A 21013-nucleotide genomic window follows, 5' to 3' on the forward strand; every position below is an offset into this window, starting at 1 on the left:
TGTTATTCGGTGGCGGCGGTTCTCGGCTCGCGGTCCTGCTGGCCCTCTTGACTGACGTGGCCACCGATTCCGGTTTCCCGATGGATGGCGCGCACGGTTGTCGATCGGGTAAGCTGGGGATTTTAATTTACTGTGGACACAATTTGTACTTTATCCTGTTTTGCTTGAAGAACATGTTGTTTTAAAACAGAAAATTAGCTAATAAAATGGAGAACCAGCTCGGTCCGTTGGCTGGCGCACTTTTTGTACCATCTCCGGGCTCTCCCGGATCTCCTCGGCTCTGTGGATCTCCTCGAAACCCGAAAAATACTAAATTTGACTAGGGGAGCAGGAGCGACTGGTAGGTAGCAATAATGTTGCACAATACGGCCAAACAATATTTTTGGCAATATTTCAGTACTATTGCGTATGAAATATGAAATATGAAAATATTGCGTATATAGCACCAGCTACTGACGGATAACCGAGTCCACCGACTTCTGTTCCATATTCGTCGTCGGTTGCTGGCCTTTGAGAAATCCCATGTGTGACAATCGGCTCGATGCTCCTTGTCCACTGGCGAGAGAAAGAAAAAACGAGTGAAGAGAGGCGGAAATTTGGTTGTATTTTTCCGCAGGAGATGCTGATTCAGAAACATCAATAAACACGTAGTTAGTAGTTGTACTCCTGGAATCCTGATCGGGAATTCCCGATACTCGCTTCAGGGATGGAATTCATAAATTGGGATTACGTTGGAATAACTAGATGTTGTTCAGGGAGACCATAATGAATAATAAAGTGTATTTCGAAACCATAAAATTGTGTTTTTCTTATCGAACCGAAAACCTTTTTGAACAGATTGGTAGGTAATAGCTCCATTTGGAAATACTTGTTCGATGAGTCACTATTCGGCCAACGAACGAAAACGTGTGCGAATTACCCTTCTAACGGTCTAAATTCAAAGTCTAGCTCCGTTTCGAATCGTCCGAATCAGCGCCACCTACCGAACATTGTTCGAACCCTCCAGAGAGCGATGCAACCCTGCGCACCGTTTTTGTTTACAACGTGGTGGGTTTGAATTTTTCCCGTTGTGTCTGCGCGAAGCGTGCTTGGTTGCGTGCGAAGGGCCGCCGGTCGTCGCACTATGGGGAAAATATATATTTATATATAGTTTTTCATTAAATAGATAAGTTTACTATGATAAATGCGAATGATTAGCCTTCCATGTTGCGTAGATTTCGAGAATTCAGTACAATATCAATACGAAAAATTATAGTTTTTCAACTTTGGTAATGCAGCAAAATGTTGGTGCGACTTGGCGCAACCAAACTGGGCATTACAATTAAAGTTTAGGTAATTTTAAACTATTTCGCTAGCTTCGCTAACTAGTAAGTTTCGCTTGCAAATTCCTGCAACTTCGTCCGCTAGGCTTGCCTTATGAAAACAATTCTTGATGCATAACGAAGAAAATTAAATTTCCCACTATGCACCGCCTGCACACAAACACACACACACGTCGGTCCCAAGTGCGCATATGCGACGACGAGGGCGAAAACGCAACGACAAGATTTCTCATACTTCACGCGAACGCGGACGGAACCGGACCGCGCGACCCGACACACGCGGGGGAACGGACGGACGGACAGAGCAAAAGCGGATTACAACATAGAACTGGCGTGCCGTGGTGTAGCATGGTGGGTAGACAAGAAAAGGATAACAACCGCGGTACGGGTACGACTTTCACGCGACTTTGTGCTCGAGTTTGTTGTGCCGTGAACAAACTCATTCGTGAAAAAAGTGGCCAAAATAGGGCCCGAAAACACACACACCCTGCAAGAGTGCGATATTTAGTGTTTTTTATGTTGTTCGTTGCTTCGCCCCTTTTTCCCTCTTCCTCGCGTGCGGAGCATAAAATGCGTCACCCAAACGCGGAGATGAAAATCTTCGTCGTCGTCGTTCACCGAAAACCGTCCCCTCGTCGCCTGTCTTCTTTGTGCGGCAGAGAGGGTGGCTGTGTGTCTGTGTGTGTGCCCCGCACACTCCCTCTCATGTGCGTTTGTGTGTGTGAAGAATGATCGGCGAAGGGGCACACGCAGCAGAAGAGAGGGCGCAAGAAGAAAGCAAAACGCATATTCGGGAGTCAGAAGTGCATTCAGCCGCTCAGCAGTTGCAGCAGCGGAGTTGCATTTGTGTTGTGGTGTCTCTGACTCCCTCGACGACGACGACGTCCCAATCGACCCGGCCCTCCCGGTCGGTTTGTGCGGTGTGTGTGCGCAAAAGCAGCATCCGGAGGTCGGCGGCCGTGTGGTGTTCGATTTCCGTTTAATCATTCATCCGCCCGTTCTGTGCCAGGCTCGGTGTGGAAGAAGCCGTCAGGATAATCCCGAAGCCCGGTCCGGCACAGCCCGTCTAAACTCCCACTCCGGAACCGGATAATCCGTAGGGCCCCTCGGGAATACTGGGTCGCTGGTCGGGGCAAAACTCGATTCTCCATAAATAGCACTTCAAAGCGACAGGCGACACACGGCCGTGACTTAATCCACTCCGCGTCGTGACTCGTGGCGGCGAAGTTCAAGTCCCATAAACTACACCATTTTGGGAATAACGTTCCCGTGTGTCTCCGGGGCCGCGGTCCCGTATGGGTTCCATCATGTCCCGCCCGCGCGCGTCCGTGTGTGTTGTTTTTCCGAAACGCGGCACAGACACACACGCGCGTGCTTCGGGATGATCCGTTCACCCTCCGGGATGCTGCGTGCGTTCGATGCAACGACCACCGGAAACACCGGGATGGGTTGGCTGCCGGTTGGAAATTCAATTTCTCGCCAACCCGGCACACTATTTCTGCTGAGCTGGGGTGGCCCCATAATATCGATTCAAGTACCGGAAGACAAAGTACAACGCAATCCCCACACAGTTCTGGTGGGACACTGCACGCGGTGCCCTGGGGCCATGGGAAGCACGGATCGCATCGCGTGTTTTGGGAAATTTGGAGCTCGAAAATGAAAAAGTGAGTCTCCGATCGCTGCCGATCTTCATGGCGCGAAGCCTAAATACTCCACAGAACTCTATAGCGTCCGGATCGCATTGGAGTCGGAGTGATGGTGAAGTCTGCCGATGGTAATTGCTTTCCAACGAGGCTGACGAAACCCGCCGCGATAATCCTTCTTCGCGGTCTTTCTGTAAAAATAGAGTTGTGGTTCCACTACCTTTTTCATAATAATTCCTAATTTTGGGCGATTGTCAGCAACGAACGCCGCTTCTCGAAGCAGCTTTACGTCAAAATCCCCCAAATCGATCGTCTAAGTCTAATCGTTCTAAGTAAACGTTCGAGAGAGAGAGAGAGAAAGACAAAGCGAAAGGGCGCGCGGTGAGCCAAACGAGCCGGGTAAAACAATCAATCAAACAGTCGAAAAATTATGCTCGCCGCCGTTTATGCTGTGCTGCCGGCACTGCCGGGGACGAGCACGGATTTCCGCCCCGACTCGGGCTCCGGAACCACCGGAAGCGGTTCGGCGAGCAGCGCGCCCATCGAAGCAATCCGTGCTGTTTTTTTTTCTCTTTCGAAAACATGTTTGGCCGTGTATCTGTGTGTGTGTCGATGAATGGTGCTATTCATTGTGTCCTTTTTTGATATTAATATTTTTTCCCTTATTTTTCCCGCATGCGATTGTTCGCCAGCAGCCAATCCGTTTTTTGATCCATCGTGAAGTGTGTTCCAAAGGATCAAAGGTGTGTGTGTGCGCGTGTGTTAGTGATGTTCCGGAAAGTGTTATTATTGTTCGCGGTGAACGCGCACTGCACGGCGTAATCTAGTGTGCACTGCTGTGTGCGATTGTGTTGAATTGATTGTGCGAAGAAAAGCGTGTGTGATTTTGTGTATTTGTGTGTGTGGCCCGGCGTCTACGGTGGAAAACTAATTGCGGCGCCCTCCCAACACACACGCACGCACGCAATCGGAATCAAATCGACCGGACCGGAAGGGCTGCCACCCGGCAGGCACAGAGCCCGGCTCGCCGCCGCCCCGGCAGCAGCATGGCGGGCGCGGTTCGTCCTGATGGCCTGTGGTGGGCCGTCGCATCGGTGCTGCTGATAATTAGCAGTTTATATAATCCATCGGCCGAAGGTAGGTCGAAGGCCCCCCATCACCGGGGTGGAATTTTCAATTTGCCATTTTTTCCAACCCTTCGTGCACCCTGCGCGGCGACGGGGACGCTTCCCAGCCACTCTCCTTCCCCATTTGGTACTGGGTGGGGGAAAAAAACGCGTCGGGAATTGAAAGTGCCAATTCCTTCACACTGCAAACCGGACCGTGGCACCCCCCCGCCCACCCTTCGTTTGGCATAATTTACCGGAAGGGACCTCGGGAAAAACCCGACCGACTTTGGCGACTTTGGAGCGCACGAAAGAAAAAAAAAACGGGGAATGGGGGAATGCGGACAAAAGCGCCAAAGCAATTGTCCCCGGCTTCCGGCGACCCAACCCGATGGAGATCCTTTGCGCGTAACACGCACGCACGCGACAACGCAAACACGGAGCGTCAGCGAGAGAAAAGGAAATTCGTCCTTCTGCCGTCCGTGTACGGAAGGCCGTTGTGTGTGTGCCTCACAATGGACCTCAAAGGCTCTCTCTGTTGGTCGGTGGTGTTGGTGAGCTCGGTTCTCGGAATCAATGAGTTTTGAAACTGTCATGCCGCCGTGTGGTGCCCTCTTTGATGATTGTGCGCTCTCTCTCTCTTCAAAAAGGATCCACGCGCTTGCTTTGATGCAGAGCACACAACGTCTGGAGTGTCAAAACCGCATTTCTGTGTTATCCTTGCTGCTGTCCTTTTCGTACTTACGCTCTCTCTCGCGTGCTCTCTCTCTTTCGGGCGGACCGTAAAGCCTCGGGCAATGGCGTGCTGAGAGCAACACACTCCCAAAAAAGAAAAAAACAAGAGAAACAGAGAGAGCTTTGTTCCAGAAAATTTGGGGTGTGTTACCGGGCGCTCGGTCGGGTTTTCCATCTCACAGGGAAACCGAATTCCTCAATCCGACAAACACACACTTCACGTCGGGCAACATTTGTCGGGCAATAAAACAATTTGTTTGGTGTACATGTTTCAAATTGGGCCCAAAACTGTTTGCGAGTCACAGCTTCCTGCAGCTGTGTCAACGATCATGCCGTTAAACATATGCGTCCATCCGGCCTTAACATATAGAGAGAGAAAAAGAGAGAGAGCGGCTTGAATTTGGTTCGTTTCAATCTTCGCCTGGTGGCCTTGTTGGTTCTGGGGGAAAAAAATATCAAATTGCACTGCGGGATCAAAGGAGGCACTGTCTTTGGCCTGCCCTCTGGTGTCCCTCTTCGCGCACCCTTCCCATTTGCATCGCCACGCGTTTCGAACGTAAACCAAAACAACTCGAAGCAGAGAAGGTCCTTCCGGCGGTTTCTTCTTTTCGTCCTGCAGCGCTAGTCCGACATCTCCCTGTCGAAGGTCAGCTAGCCAACGGCCGGCGGACCGTTTTACGACTTACGGCGAGACCTTCGGGCGGTGTAAATTCTGAGCCAAGTTAGGTCCGAGGTCGGAGCAATGAAGATGCTTGGCCCCGGCCGCCGGCAATAACCATATTAATGAATAACAGCATCTGAGGACCTCCATCACCGTCCAGTAGGCCGCCTTCGCAATCGTCCGGTTGTCTCCGGAGAAATCCGCTCGATGGTCGGTCGATACGCCGGCGAAAAAGGACATCGGAACCTCTGCTCTGTGTGTGTGTGTGTGCGTGTGTTGATTGAGCAAAGCGGTTCCAACTAATCCCATCGTGCAAAGCACAGCCGAAGGAAGAGGCACGGTACACGGAAAAAACCCTGACCACCCAAGGACTGACACACTGAACGAGGGGGTTCCGTGTGGGGGGAAGAAACTTTTCCCAAACACCGAAAGATGAATAAATGAGCCAAATTTATTGCTTGCTTAGAGAGAGAGAGAGAGAGAGTGAAAGGAGGGAATCCAGTGGGCCTCGTAGCGGGCAACCTTCAGATAAAATCTAAATGGATCGAAATGCACAATATGAGGTTGGGGGGTTCGGAGTTGTGGGATCAGGATATAGGAATGTTTACCATCGGCCGATCGGCCCGCATCGAACCGAACCAAAACCCCCCAAAACTTGTGAGCCTTTCACCACCGCCCACCGGAATCCTTAAAAAGGATCCATTTCTCCTCCGACCACCGATGGCCGATGGTCGGAGAGATGGTGGCCAGAATGTTGGTCAACTTAGCGGTCGGCGGTGGCCGTCCATCCGCTACGTCCCGTCCCGTCCGACCACTAAATATGTACCCGCTTCGGAGTTGTTTATTGACTCGGTTGCAACAGTAAATCATTTCCGTAATTTATTGCAAATGAAACACACTCGAAACGCAATTTGTGTCCGTGCTGGGCCTCATTCAGAGTTGGTTTCTATTAAAGGTCCACCAACATCTCTTGGGAGATGGGTCTGCGATGGGCAACTCATTCGAGCATTCGAATAAAATCCAACCGAGTGCACGGGTAATACAAATAGTCTTCAAAAAATGCCTTTTTTTTAAATAATGATAGTTTGCAATACGAAAGGCATAAGTTTTAGCCTTGAAAGCGTCCATAATAATTGAGGTTAAAAAATTATTGTTCAGTCTACTGTATACAGCACAAAATGAAAGGTATTCTTCAAAAATCGTACGCAAAAACTAACAGGATACCATTCTACATCCTACTGTTATTCGAGCTTTCGAGCTGTTTCGAGCAAAAATTTGGAAAATTTAAAAAAAAGAGCAAATATTTGACGAAATAATTCACCACGCTTATCAAAAACCGAGCAGTTGAAATATAGCTAATTGCAAAATCGCGATCGCAAAAAGATTCGTTCGTACTTTGCCTGCTACCTGCTATTAATATTCTTTGCGTGTTGGGAACGAATTGACCTTTTTGATGGAGAATCGAAGGGTTTTCGTTTCGAAATGTCTTTTTGACAGCCAATTTGAATAAATTGCAGTCCGGTACTTACTTCGATCTATTAAACCATCCCACGGACGTGTTTCTCAGTATTTTCCCCGAAACAAAAAAAAAACAATGCTTTATACATTTTCTGGCATTTCGCCTCGTCGCTTAGTATAAATCGAAAAAAAAAATCAATTTCACGGCTGTAGTGTTTCGGTATAAATCAGATTCAATGTTCCGATCCGTTCGCACCGCTGCAATACTCTAAGATAGTCACGTACCTCAATGCTCAGCTTCGAAAGTTTTACGCTCCCCAAAAGGCAAGCACCATAACGCCTCGGCTCAAACAGTGAAACGTGCCCTCTTCATTATTACGGCCGGAGAGTCGTTTTGTGGGTTAATTCCCAAAAAAGGGGTCACAAATGCACGACAAACGTAATCGGCCTCCTACTTTCTGGCGCCAATTAGATTGCCGGTGTCACCGTTTTGAACGACACCAACCAAAGTACTTCATAATGGCGGGGAGGTGTTCAAACAAAGCCCGGCATTAGCAAACATCAAATAAACCGATTTAAGAATTCGATTTTGTTTTCCTTCCTTGCCTGAAAGTGTCTCATCAGAAGATGAAATCATCATGACGGCGGGGATTAAAGGTTCCGGATTACGGCTTATGCAATCGGCCGCGATGCTCATTCTCGCAGTTTTCTTGCTCCTTTCGCAGCCCACCAACGGGGGGGATTATCGACGGGTCCGCCGTTTGTCGCATAATGGGGAGGAAGGAAGCCCCCGAGAAGGCGGGCGGGCAGATGATTTTTGATGAGATCAAAGTTTTCTCACATTCCGAGCGTGTGCCCGTGCCGTGTCCTCCGCCTTGACAGACACACGTCGCGCGTGTGGTGTGAGGCTTCGAAGAAAAGCGACAGGATAAGCGGACCCAGGGTGGCAAATGTCTTTCTGACCTTCCGCTCTGGTGCAGTGCCGTGTTGCTAATCCGTTCTCGCTTGTCATTCTGCTCGCTTCCGGACTGGCTGGCGGGCTGGTCACTCTTTCTTAACCCAATTCCGCAAACCGTGTGACTTCATCGGCCTGTCAGGGAGCTTGATAAATGGAGTACGGGGCTAGCAATATTAATAAGAATGTGTGTGACACGGCCATTGAGTTGAGGGGTGCCTAGAAGAAAATGAAATAAACAACATGAAACTCGTATAATGGGGCGGTCACACTGCTGAATCATGGTACGCTGCACAGTATCCTTAATACTATTAGGCCTTCAGACTCCTGTTTCGGAGTGGTATTCTGTATTCTTCCGTCAAACGTTATTTATGGTACGGAATTAATCGCCAGTTCGTCAATCGATGGTTCGGCTCAATATGCAAATTCCAATCACTTGCAAAAAGATAGTCAAATAACTAGAAATGACTAGAGCAACGTTCGACGTTCGGAGGACCGTTTGCTGTTACTTCTGAAAGTCAACTTTGGGTCGAACGGGGGTCAGTTAGTTGAATAATAAAGAAGTAAAACGATCGATCGACTGATGGGTAACCCTTTGGCTACCTGTTTTTCTTATTTATTTAGGAGCACACCGGCCAACCCGGGGTTGCGCACAACCTTCGCGGAGGCGCCTGGTCCGGAATGCTAAAATCGGCAGGCTCCGATCCGATCCCAAATGGGCGGGTTTTTTGAGGGCTCCATCCCACCAGCCAGGGATGGCTTCCTTTGGTGCTCCTTCCAAATGGAAGGCTGTTGTACTTTGGGAAAGAACAAAAATGACGCCATAATCACCGTTGTTCGTCGGTTGCCTAACTTCCGTTTAGAATCGATTCGAAACCCCGCTTACCGGCCATTATTGTTTTGTGTATAACAAAACACAAAAGCCTTGTTCCGCGATGTTCCGATAAACTTCGAACCGGATCGACTAGGCCACAAATAGAGCCCGGATCGGATCAATAGTTTATTGTGTGCGGGTTTTAAAAAATGTATACGATTTGACACACAACGGTCCGGAATTAGTGAGGCCATTTCGCCACTGGCCACGGACATAACGCAGATCGGAGGCGAACATAAATCGACCGGCGTGTCGATCGTAGTACTAAATGCGACGAAAATGACGAAATTGACTCTCGGCGGGACAATGACCAAAAATGGAAGGGCTCCGGTTGGCGCTGGGGTGTTGGCCGAACTCGGGGGTTTCTTTTATGATGTGTCCCGCAACGGGGTTTTCCCGCAAATGCGAGAGAGAGATCGGGAGCACACACTCGGGAGCGAGAGCGGAAAATCTCGGGCTCCGACAGAAAGAGCGCAGTTGTATCAACAAACAGACGCCGCAAGTTGCGTTGGGAAAAGACATTCCGTTTTCCCGACGACGCAGAACGTTATTGACATAATAAGAGCGAAAGGCGCTCGGTGGAATCAGTCACCGGACCGGACCGGGACAGGGACACATCACGCCGCTCATCCCCGGTGGCCGGTGCTTGCCTATTCGCCCAAGGACATCTCAACACAGTCAACACTCGCTCTCGCTCGGAATCGGAATCCTTTCAACATAATTCCCATCCCACGGCAACAACGAGCACTCCGTTCTGTGCCGTGCATAGCTTCACAGGGTTTTCCACGGACACACGCGCTCCGGTTGGCAGCGGAATGAAAAGCGTCGTCGGTTTCCAAGTCGGGTGTACAAAATTATAAGGGTACCGCGGGGCCGACAAGCGGTGGACAAGCGAAGCTTACAATTAGCAAAAGCCCCTCGGCGCAAGGAAGACCCCCCCCTGTGCCTTGGATCGCGAACAGAGACTGGTTAATGCGCTGCTTCGCAGAAACTCCCCGTGGCCAGGCCAGACAACACACTTTGGCGACACTTTCCATCCCTTTTGGCACAAGAAGGCAATCTCGGAAAGCACTAGACTGTGAAAAAATGGATCCGAACCCGAAAATTTCGGGCCACCGCTAAAAGTCCTGTTTCTCTCGAGGAGTGGAAAAACTTTTGTTTCCACTTTTATGGTGCGGGTTTTCGGGTTGATGATTAATGAAAAGACTACCGGCGGTTGGTGGCCTTTGGAACATGAAAGAAGAGGGTTCTGGGCTGGAGTTTTTCGGCTGAAGTGCCCGCTACACAAACCCATTACTGCCATTGTTTCTCCTTTCAATTTTCAATTAATCGGGGGTCGTGCGGTCGGCCGTCACCACCGTCGTTTTGAGCCGTTGATTGGTGAAAGTTCAATTGGACAGTAATACGATCGGCGGCAGGGTCACAGCCAAGGGGTTTGATGGCTCGCGCTTTGTGGTTGTGGCTGCTGGGAAGGAAAGGAACTCACTCACTGGCTTATAACGAAATCCTCTGTTGATGGAATGGCTCAAGGCTCTTTCTATCCACTTTTCCCGTCTCAGGGCTCGAGATAGAGAGAAAGAATAACAAACCCATTTCAAAGTTGGACTGGCAAAGCGGGAAAACTGCTTCACCGAACCAAATCGGTTTGTCGCCCACCACACTTCAGCTGCCCCGGCGGCGGCCGCGGCGTTCCGTGGTAGGTGAAAGTCCATATAAATTCATGGCAATAAATTCACGAAACTTCCGGTCGCGGAGCAGAGCCAACCTGCCGGGTTTTGGGTCCGTCTGCCGTACGATCGAGAGAGGGCTTTATGTCGATGAAGGCGGCTCGGCCGGCTCGGATGATGATGGCGGGTGCTGTTTGGCCACGCAACACACACACACAGACACCGGTTCACCCCAAAACCGGCGCTGCTTCGCGCGGTGCATATGCATTAAAGTGCAATATGTATGATGATGTTATATTATGATAAACCTCTCGCGTGCGCCATCTCTCTCCGGCTGCGAGAGAGTGGAAATTATGCTTCGAAACCCGGGAACTCTCCACCCCCCCCCGCTTCCCGACACATATGTTTTCGTGCGCCACCAAAAGTGGCATCATAAATTTCCGGCTTTCTGCTGCTGGTGCTGGTGCTAGTGGTGCTGCTGGATGCGGAACCCCTTTGATTTTCGACCACTCTGCCGCCGTCACCATCTGTCGGTCGGTGCACACTCCGGGGTCGGGGTGTATGTGGTCAGCAGCCGGCAAGTTGGTGTTGGTGCAATCTACTACCGGCTCCGGATCGCTCGTTAGCCGGAGCTTCTGTGGCCCGGTGGGTTTTCACGGTTTTCGTGTCCACCGGGAGATTCGCTCTCCGTCTGCGAAGGCGTGAGTCAGAGCACAACCTCGAAGGGTTTAGAGTAGGTGGGTTTGGTATTCTTAGCCGAGAGCCGAATGCCGCCACCATCTGTTTAGCAGCGAAGTTCGCCACTAAAAATTGTATGCACAAAATATAACCGAATGTTGGTTTGATACAAAATACTCTTCAACTCTTCCTTTTTGAGGGGAAATTATAATGGTGCGCTAAAAGCTAGCGGTTCCTTACCTTCCATGCAACCGTACTGGGCACCATCAGGGAACGAAGCGGGCTCAATAGTATTCAAAGTGTCAAACATCTCTTTTTGAGGAAAAAGAAATCCATTATTTTGGCGTGAAATTCAAAACTACATTTAAGATGTTTCCGATGGACCGATGGACCGATTTCGAAGTTGCTTCATAATGCTTTGCTTGTAGAAGTCTTGAAGTCGATGCTTTAAAACTTCCCAACGGTGCAGTTGCTGACAGTAGAAATCTGAAGTGTCAGCTTTAAAATGAACCTAAACTTGAAACTGTACGATCGATACTTTACGAGATATCGACCAATAAAGCCATCTACCGGGAAAATATTGAATTTCCTATTTCCCAACCTTATAAATGTGAAAATTGAAGCATTTTCCGGGGATTACCGCCATGAAGTATTATCTCCTGTTACATTCTCCAAACATTAATCGTATGGTTTCAGGACATCAAAGTATGATGAGGCAATGAAATTCCAATCAAATATTGAATTGCTGTGTGCAGTTCATTGCTTTTTCGTCGCCCGTTTTTTGTCGTAATCATTGCCGGAAATGTGTCACTTAAAGATCCGGTTGGTGAGGAGTACAAGTGGCGTGCGCGGCCGAGCCGTCGGAACGAGCTAACGATGAAGGAACACCATCAATCGCGCGGGCGCTCGATTTCTTTCGCTGCCCAGCAGCAGTGGGTCAAAAAGTGAACGACGGATGATAAAGGATAATGATCCTGTCGGTACTAAATCACTACATGGCGGATGGCTCTTTACCGCAGCAGCACCGGGAAGCCGACTCGAGATGGAAAAGCCGGTCCGGGTGCGGACGGGTTGACAGATTACTGCCCCACACTCTTGTGGGATGAAGCCCCCCACCCACACCGAGCGCTAACGATTTCCATTTAGTTACACTTCATTCACAGGACTTGCGTCGGAGCACGGCCTCGGATTGGCGCATGCTGTTGCGGACTGATTGGTCCATCGTTTGTATATCCTTTGTCTTGACACCGATTTATGTTGCTAACAACAGAGTCCCTCTTTTCGGTCACTAAAACTCCGATCCATCATCCTTTTCAGGGGGGGGGGGCGATTGCGATTTTGGTTTCCTGAACCAACGGAGTCTCGACATTAGCAAATCCGAAAAGCAGCACACAAATGAGTCCACAACCGTGTGGGGCATTCTTGCACGGCACGAATGTTTTTCGGCAAACAACATTCCCAAACACAGACACACACACACACGCGATCGAGTGAGTTATTTGATGTTGGCCACCCGCTCTCTTTCTAGGGCCATGTCGCCTCTCTCTCTCCCGCTGTCTGGTTGTGGCCATCCGCAACCGATTTCGATCCGATTCCCGGCCGTGTTGGGCCGAGTGAAGTGTCAATAGCAACACAACAACCTCCCGCGCTGCCCAGCGCCGCGCCAAGCGGGGATGTCCTATTTATTCGACCGTCCTCCCCGTGTCCGTGTGTAGGTCGGGTCGGCTCTCGATTACGAAAAAGGGACCACCACCGGCAGAGCGGCAGACGAGCGGTGGCGGTAGAGTTTATTGATTTCGTATTTCGGGCCACCGAGCGCTGCGCTGCTGTCTGCTGGGCCGGGTAAACATTGGCGGTGGCGACAGAAGGTTATCTTGTTTAAATATAGTTGTATAATTTCGGTTACGGAAGGGCGCTCACACGGAAGCACCGATAGCGGCGCTGATCGCCCGAGTTTTCGAGCGTCCTCAAATGCCGAGCTCAGCTTCATAATTTTCTGAATCCAAAAGACAGGCGTTGGGAGGATGATCGACCGTTCATCGACAGATAAAGGGAGAGAGAGCGAGAGTTCACTATAAGGCCGATTACAAAATGAGTTTGAGTCTGATTCGGTGAAAGTTTTGGGCCACGAAACCAGCATCAAACCTTGTCTTCTCAGCCCTTTCAGCTGCCCTTTTTGGCCGCGAAGGCAAATATGCAACCTAATTCCTCACTCTAAAGCCTTCCATTGTAAAAGGCGACGCGAAAACAATAATCTGTTTGATAGTTTGACTTTACAAAAATCGAATGCCACTAACGCGCCTTTGGAGTTTCGCCCAAGGACCTAAAACTCCTTTCGTTCCTGTTCGGTAGCGCAGCCTTTTATCACTGGCCGGCTGGCAGGCAAATATAGAAAGCTGTGCTTCGTTAATAAAATAAACCCAAACAGCTCCAGCCTCGGTGGCCGTGTCGCAAAATGCATGCAAATAAAAAGGAACTTAATGAGCAGAAGCTTTGCTCAAACAAACGGCCGCGCATCTCTTCACGTCGTCCTCGGGCGAAATTGGAACTGCAAAAAGGGGAACGAAAGCGGAACTCCCCAGCAGCCTTGGGGGGTGGTTGGCTAAATTAGCCCCGTCGTCCTTGTTGGATCGGGAGGATCGTTGGCTCTCTCTCTCGGATCGGACCAACCCAAAATTTACGCCGGATAGTCGCACCGAGTTTAATTGCATTCTCTGTGTTTATTGAGCGCACTGTGTTGCACTAAAAGAAAAACGGGAAAAAACAATATTAAGTTTGCAATCTTTTTGCCCCGGGAAGTGATTTTCCCATTACCGCATCACCGCCTTCGCCACACGTCGCCACAGGGCGACCTTCGGCGTGGTCCCGGGGTCGGTACCAAAAATAAACGGCCTCCCACTCGAGAATCGAGATCTTTACACTGTTCGCATCGGCCACCGCAGGAAATGCACAGGATTTCCATTTCACAATAGAGCAGAGAAGAGGGTTCGCCTCTTGGGGGACCTCTCGGGGCCTTTTAATGCAAATGGCCGACGGATAGTGTCGGTCTGTTGTGTGTTGTTAACGCGTCGGGCCAATAGCGGGTCAGGCCACTTGACTTGCTCGGCATCCGGGGGTCTTACCACACACACAAGGCCCCCGGGGGGAATCTCCAGGTTGTTGTGGCTCCGGCTGTGTTATTGGCCCAATTGGCCAACGGTGCACCACCACCAGATGGCTCTGGGCTGTGCTGCTGCTGCCGGGACGATGGTTGCCACTTAGTTGTTGCGGTTTATGCCTCGCTTTGAATGGCCATTAGTCAGCTTCAAACGCCGTCCCCGGGTCCCCGGGTCCCCGGGTCCCCACATCCACCTCATACGGGTCGCCTCCCGGGTTATTGGTACAAATATTTGATTATGGAAGTTCTATTCTTAGCCCCCATCTTTGCATATGAGCGAGCGGCGGTGGCGGCGGCGGCGTGTGTGGATCGTCCACCATTCTGGCGTGAAGTGTTGCTGTGCCTGGCGTAAAGTGGCATAAATTCGTTATGCTCTCGGAGCTCCGGCCGGGGGCCGTGTGTTGTGTTATGTGTCGTCCCCAAATGTTGCGCTCCCGTTCCTCTCACATCATACGGGTTGTGGGTTGGATTTTTCTGTTTTTTTTTTTTTCGTTTTTGAGCTCTTCAAGCATGTCGATGGCGCACATTATTCCACCTCATTGCACCTCACAGCGCGCAGTGTGTTTAATTTGGCCCTCGTTTTCTCTCCACTCCCCACAGCTCAACAGCGGCCGAAAATTACCGAACACCCGAAGGATGCGGTCGCCGCGAAGGACGAACCGCTGACACTGAACTGCAAGGCGACGGGACGGCCACCGCCCGAGTTCGTCTGGTACCAGAACGGGGTGCCCCTGTCACCGTCCGATCGGCGCGTTATCCTGCCCGAGGGCTCACTGTTCTTCCTGAGGTAAGTGTGCCGTGCCGTGCGCCGTGGATGTGGAGAAAGAGAGAGAGAAGTGTAGTAATGGCAAGGAAAATTAGCATCTGGCAAAGTCTCGTTAATGTCAATTATTTTAAAATTAATTTTACTAGTTACTACCTCGTGCTCAGTGTTTGACCCTGACACTTTTGCTGCCGAAAAATTCGAAGCGCAATCATGCCACTTTTTACCTTTCATATAAGGTGTTTGAATTAATTCATTATTCGACATTTGTTACCTAAGTGCAACAACAAAACGTAGGACTACCCTCATGAAAGTATTGTCCGTCGTTGCCTACTTCGTTTTCCCATATTTTAGGTAGTTCCTCGATTCCGTGTCGATAGAACTTCTTTATCACCGATCCACTTAGATGCGTTTTCGTACACATGTTTCATAAAAAAGTATTTGTTATGTTTAGTGAGTAACGCCGTCTGTTGTAACAACGCATGAATTAATTCACACACCTAATAATTTTATTCGTTACTACCTCGTGTTCGACCTTGACACTTTTGCTTCGAAAAATTCGAAGTCCTTTCAAAGGATACCATTTTTTAACACCTGTGAGAAGGTTCGTTAACACATCAAATTCCGCTTCCGCTCCTTTTTACACAGGGTGACCCAGAACAAGCGGGAACAGGACGCGGGCGTGTACCACTGTGAGGCCCGCAACTCGGCCGGGGTCGCCATCAGCGAGAACGCGACGCTCCAGATTGCGGTACTGCGCGATGACTTTCGTCTGGTGCCGAAGGACACGGTCGCGCTGGTCGGTGGACCCGTCATCCTGAACTGTACGCCACCGCGCGGCATCCCGGAACCGTCGGTGCTGTGGATCAAGGATGGCAAGATCCTGGACATTAACGGGAAGCACCACTCGCTCGTCGACTCGGGCAGTTTGCTCATCTCGGAGATCCAACCGAGCGATTCGGGCCGGTACGAGTGTTCGGCCCAGAGTATGGCCGGGACAAAGACGACACCGGCGGCCTACCTGAAGGTGCTGGCCCCGCCAACGATCGTCAAGAGTCCGCACGACACGGAGGTGCTGGAGGGCGAAGGGTTCGATCTGCCGTGCGGCCTGGCCGGTGATCCGAAGCCGATCGTGTCGTGGCGCAAAGAGAGCGGCCGGCTTCCGGAGGGTCGCTCGCGGAAGCTGCTCGACAACACGCTGCGGATCGAGGATGCGCGCCAGGAGGACGACGGGAAGTACTACTGCGAGGGCCACAACGAGGGCGGCAACGTGACGATCTCAGTGTATCTGTACGTGTACGAGGCGCCCACCTTCATGGAGGCCCCGGTCGACGTGGTGATCCGCGAGGGCGAATCGATCACGCTGCCGTGCCGGGCGAAGGGCCGGCCCGGGGTGCGCATCTTCTGGGATCGGATCGATCGGAAGCACGTCGACAACGGGCACGACCCACACCCCGGGGCTGGTGCGGGTGAAGGGGAGGAACCTCCCACCGGCGATGACCATGGTATGTCCCCGGATGGGGCCCACAGCAAGCGGCGGCGGCGAAGGAGTGCGGCCTTCGTCGCTCCGATCGATCCGGCCGCTTCGAACTCGAGCGATGGTGTTCGCGGTGTCGGCGGTGGCAATTGGTCCATCAAGATCGAACCGGTCTCGGAGCGGCAGCTCCGACGCCAGTACCCCGCTTCCCGGTTGGTGGTGGCGGCCCTCGAGCAGCGTCATCGGCTGCTGTTGCGGAACCGTCGAAATGCGGCCGAAGAAATGCAAGAGCAAGCCGGGCCGGGGGCAACGCTCGAAACTGCCACGGACCAGACCGGAGTGGGCACTAGCGGCAGCAGCACCACCAGCACCACCCAGCACCCACCGAGCAGTAGCGTGATCGAGTTCGAGGAAACCGGTGGCCTCACGCTGAAGCAGGTCTCGAAGGGCGACGAAGGATGGTACGCGTGCGCCGCCATCAACGAGGCGGGCAGCATCGTGAAAAAGATCCACATCAAGGTGCTGGACGTGGACGAGCCGGTCGATGCGCGGAAGGAGCAGATCCCGGCGTACGAACAGCACCGGTGGGTCAACAACCACCAGTTTATCGTGCTCAACAACGTCTACACGGTTTCGGCCAGCTCGATCGGCATCACATGGGACGTGACGGACAGCACGTCGAGGATGCAGCTCCGGATGTACTATCGCGCCGTGACGAAGCCCGTCGACTACTACCTGTACAACTCGTCCTTTAGCAGTGTCGTGACGACGAGCAACCTGAAGGAACTGACGCTCGAGGGTTTGCGGCCGTACAGTGAGTACGAAATATTTGCCAGCATCCCGGAGGGGCTGGCGGGTTCCGTTTCGAACGTACGCCGCGGGAAGACGCTCGATGGGCCACCGGCGGCTCCACCAACCGACGTGCGGGTCGGGGTGATCAACACGACGGCCGCCTTCGTGCGCTGGTCACCGCCACCGGTCCATCTGCTTAACGGGGAACTCACCGGCTATAAGGTACTGTGACCCCCGGGGTGCAAGGACATTACTCGAAGGTCTGAAACTAATGCTCCCTTACCTTCTGCGATCCAGATCCAAATCAAATCGAACGCCACCAACAAGGTGCTGGGCCAGATGTCGCTTAACTCGTCGACTCAGTCGGTCGTCATCAACAGTCTGACGCCCGGTGCGATGTACATTGCGCGGGTCGCCAGTTTAACCGCGGGCGGCATAGGTAAGTTCCCCGGCCCCGGGAAGTCGTCGTTGAGTGTGTCCACTCTAACACCCGCTCTCTTCCGGCGCAGGTCCGTACAGCGTTCCGACGCCACTGCACATGGATCCACAGAATATCGTGAGGTTAGTTGAAAGTAGGCAACCCTCCAACCCTCGGTCTAACCCTATGAAAGTGCATTTTTTTCAAAGAAATCACATGTTTATTGCATTGAGATGAAAAGCTCTATTTTATTTCAAGTATGTGCCATCGCTAGCTAGTTCTTCCTTCTCTCTGCTAAACCGTGGATTCCTGGACGAAAGAATTCTTCGTCTTTGCCAGCCGGCCAGCCAAGTGCTTTGATTGTATCTAGAAGCAGTTATACTTAGCGTCCAACCGGATTGTCATAGAGCAAAGTTACCGCACCATTGTGGTCATTTTTCGATGTGGTCTGTACTAACGGTTTCACAAGGTTTTAGGAGCTTGTGGTACACCACACCTTTCTGCACCACAGCATTGCTTCTTTTTGCCGAATCGATCTGGTTTTGCAGTCAAAATTGTATGGTTTTCATGGACCAAAAACTTCATTCCAAAACCAAGCCTCGAAAAGCATTTGATGCGATTCTGTAGCAGTTTTCTTCAGAAGGTAACAGAATAGCAATGATCCCCGAAAACGTTGTTTCCTGGCACAAAAGTCGACATCTTCAAAGACAAGTTGCAAACTAAATTTTTGTTTTCGACATGAAATCATTTCCCTGATGTCAAAATAAGGTAATGTTGTTAAAGGAAGCATAATAAGGAGGACCAAATTGTTAATACAATCTACTTTCATACGGTTAGACCTTAGGGGTAGCGCCAATCCCTTGCACGCACACAGGATTCTAATCTACCTTCAATCCCTCTCCACCGTAGGTCTGACCCGACCCCCAGCTACTGGACCGCCTCGTGGATGTCCGGGACAGCCCTAGTAGTGCTGTGCGTGGGCCTGATCAGCGGCGCCGTGTTTGCGATCTTCTGGACGGTGCGCAAAAAGCAGAGCGTCAAAGCGTCCTATCCGGGCCCGTCCGTCACGACGATCATCCCGGACAAACAACACACGCTCTGGCTGCACGGGAACACGCTCGTGAAGGGCCCATCGCACTCACTCGACCCCCCGAGCACCTCGGAGTACGCGGAGCTGACCAACAACACGATGCCATCGATCCAGCAGCAGCAGCCCGGGGGCAAAGGGGGCCTGATGATGATGGGTGCCGGCAACCTACCACCGGAACCGTACGCCACCGTGACGCTCCAGCGCGGTGGCATGATGACCCTCGGGGGGCTCGGTGGCCCATGTCCTCCACCACCGCCACCGGCCGGCGGCGGCATGGGTGGCCCCACCCTGTCCGAGGAGTCGTGCCTGAAGTGCTCGAACGGCAACAGCCCGGCGTCGAGCAGCGAGTACAACGCCCCGATGCGGGAACCGATCAACATATCAGACGTGCTGCCGCCCCCGCCGGACCACCCGTACGGCACGTACCGGCCACCGAACAACATGACGATCCGCACGAACCCGGCCGCCCTGTCACCGCAGATGGTACGGAAGGGTTGTCCGGGCCCGCCACAGCAGCCGCAGTCACGGTGGGACACGTTGCCACCGCCCATTCCGAGCTTCCCCCAGAACTGGATCCGGCCACACCACCACCCTCACGCGCACCCCCACGCGCATCACCACCATCCGGACATGTACAACAACGTGAGCGGGAGTACGGAGAACGACTACGAGAGCGGGTCGGTGCTGTACGAACAATGCTACCGGACGGGGCCACCGTCGGGCGGTAGTGCTGCCGGGGCCGGCAGTGGCATCACCGATCCGATGCTGATCGGGGGCAATATCGAGTTCTTCAGCCGGGCCGGCGAACCGACGGAGGAGTTTTACCGGAACGTGAACCAGGAGTTCTCGGACGATATGGGCTTCGAGCCGGCCAGCCCGCCAGCCCCCTGCCCGGAGACGGTCCCGTTCAACGGTGGAGGTCCCGGCGGTGGCGGCGGCGGCGGAAAGTATCTGACGTCATCCAGCGAAAGTCCCATGATGACGGCCCGCCGGTTGCACGCCGCTGGCGGTGGTCGCGGTGGCCTGGGGGGGCACCATGGCGGCGGGTACGGTACGGCGGGGTCCCATCCGTGCCCGGTGCAGCAACCGCCACCACCCCCGATGCACCACGGCCACGGACAGAACAGCGTGGAGCACAGTTCCGACGACAGTGACTGCGACTGCGGTAACGGCAGCAACGAGGGCCGATGGGTGCCCCGCACGAAACCGCGCACCCGGAGCCGCTCCAAGTCCACGGACCGAAAGTACAACCGGAATCTCATACGATAAGGAGGGGCGCAAGTAGTGTATAGGGTTTTGCGAGGGGTTAGGACCACATTCTTCAAGTCGTTCAACTAGGTACTAGAGGCTACTAACACACAAGCGTGTGTAGACTAATAATAAACCGTAAATCAAACCATCCTAGGGATCACCGTCACCGTCATCATCATCATCGATTGCTGAACAATTCTAACGCATTCGCGCATCTTTATCTACGCCTCGCCAGCTCCGAGGCCAACAAACACACACACACACACACACACATTAGTAATCACTCTGTAACTAGCCTTTTTAGCGTTTCACAGTCTCATACCTTCTTCCCGAATCTAGTACTAGTACTACTAGTACTTTCCGGGCCATCCTCCGGAAACGCTTGAGCTGCGTCTAGAGCTCGGCGGTGGAAGCTGAACCGGAACGGCGGGCGGATGTTTGAACGTTCCTCCGAACCTCTACATATCAAAAGCCCCCCCGCATTCATTTTTGGCCATTCCGTTGCGCCACGGCGTTTTTGCAGGCGCACGCGCAGTACACACGAAACCAAAGCAAAGTTGCGTGCCATACCAGAGAGCAGGATCTTCCCGCGGGAGAGGACACGAAGAAGAAGGACACCTCACCATCCCCAGCTCACCCTCTCTCTCTCTCTCTCGCTCACGCTCTGTAGCAAATCGGATGCCAAAGTGAAGAATCTTAGTTGCCGACGAAGGACCTCGCGGTGAGGAGAACACAAATAGGGGACGGTTAAAGGTACTAATCCATAGGGGGATCCGCACGTGTTGCGTGTTGTGTGTGAAGTGACGGAATTTGTCCAGCCTGTGGCCAACGTCGTGCCGCCCATTCGCCTTCGGCGCTTGCTCAGCGCGTCATCGGGTTAAACGCCCGGTCTTCGTCGTCGTTGTCCGTTGTCGTTTCGTGTCCGGTTTTTATGTGTCATTGGTTTGCGTTGGGCCCTCTTCGATT

At 52.2% G+C, this 21013-nt stretch overlaps 1 protein-coding gene across 1 annotated transcript; it reads left to right on the forward strand.

Annotated features, from left to right (window-relative positions):
• Positions 1-84: 84 nt before the first annotated feature.
• Positions 85-20065, forward strand: LOC128278486 (protein sidekick-2-like). The gene is made up of 7 exons (XM_053017218.1): positions 85-108; positions 3976-4102; positions 14857-15043; positions 15668-17510; positions 17586-17727; positions 17798-17849; positions 18616-20065. Exons 1-7 carry the CDS (start codon positions 85-87, stop codon positions 20063-20065), a joined length of 3825 nt encoding a protein of 1274 aa, XP_052873178.1.
• Positions 20066-21013: the final 948 nt, after the last annotated feature.

This window comes from Anopheles cruzii, chromosome 2, assembly GCF_943734635.1.
Source record: "Anopheles cruzii chromosome 2, idAnoCruzAS_RS32_06, whole genome shotgun sequence".
NCBI lineage: Eukaryota > Metazoa > Arthropoda > Insecta > Diptera > Culicidae > Anopheles > Anopheles cruzii.

Excerpts from the sequence above, each read along its gene's own strand:
- LOC128278486 (XM_053017218.1), top strand. The coding sequence starts at position 85 with ATGGCGCGCACGGTTGTCGATCGG. Across the intron at positions 109-3,975 it reads CGCGCACGGTTGTCGATCGG|GCACAGAGCCCGGCTCGCCG; the intron begins GTAAGCTGGGGA and ends GCCACCCGGCAG. Across the intron at positions 17,850-18,615 it reads GATCCACAGAATATCGTGAG|GTCTGACCCGACCCCCAGCT; the intron begins GTTAGTTGAAAG and ends TCTCCACCGTAG.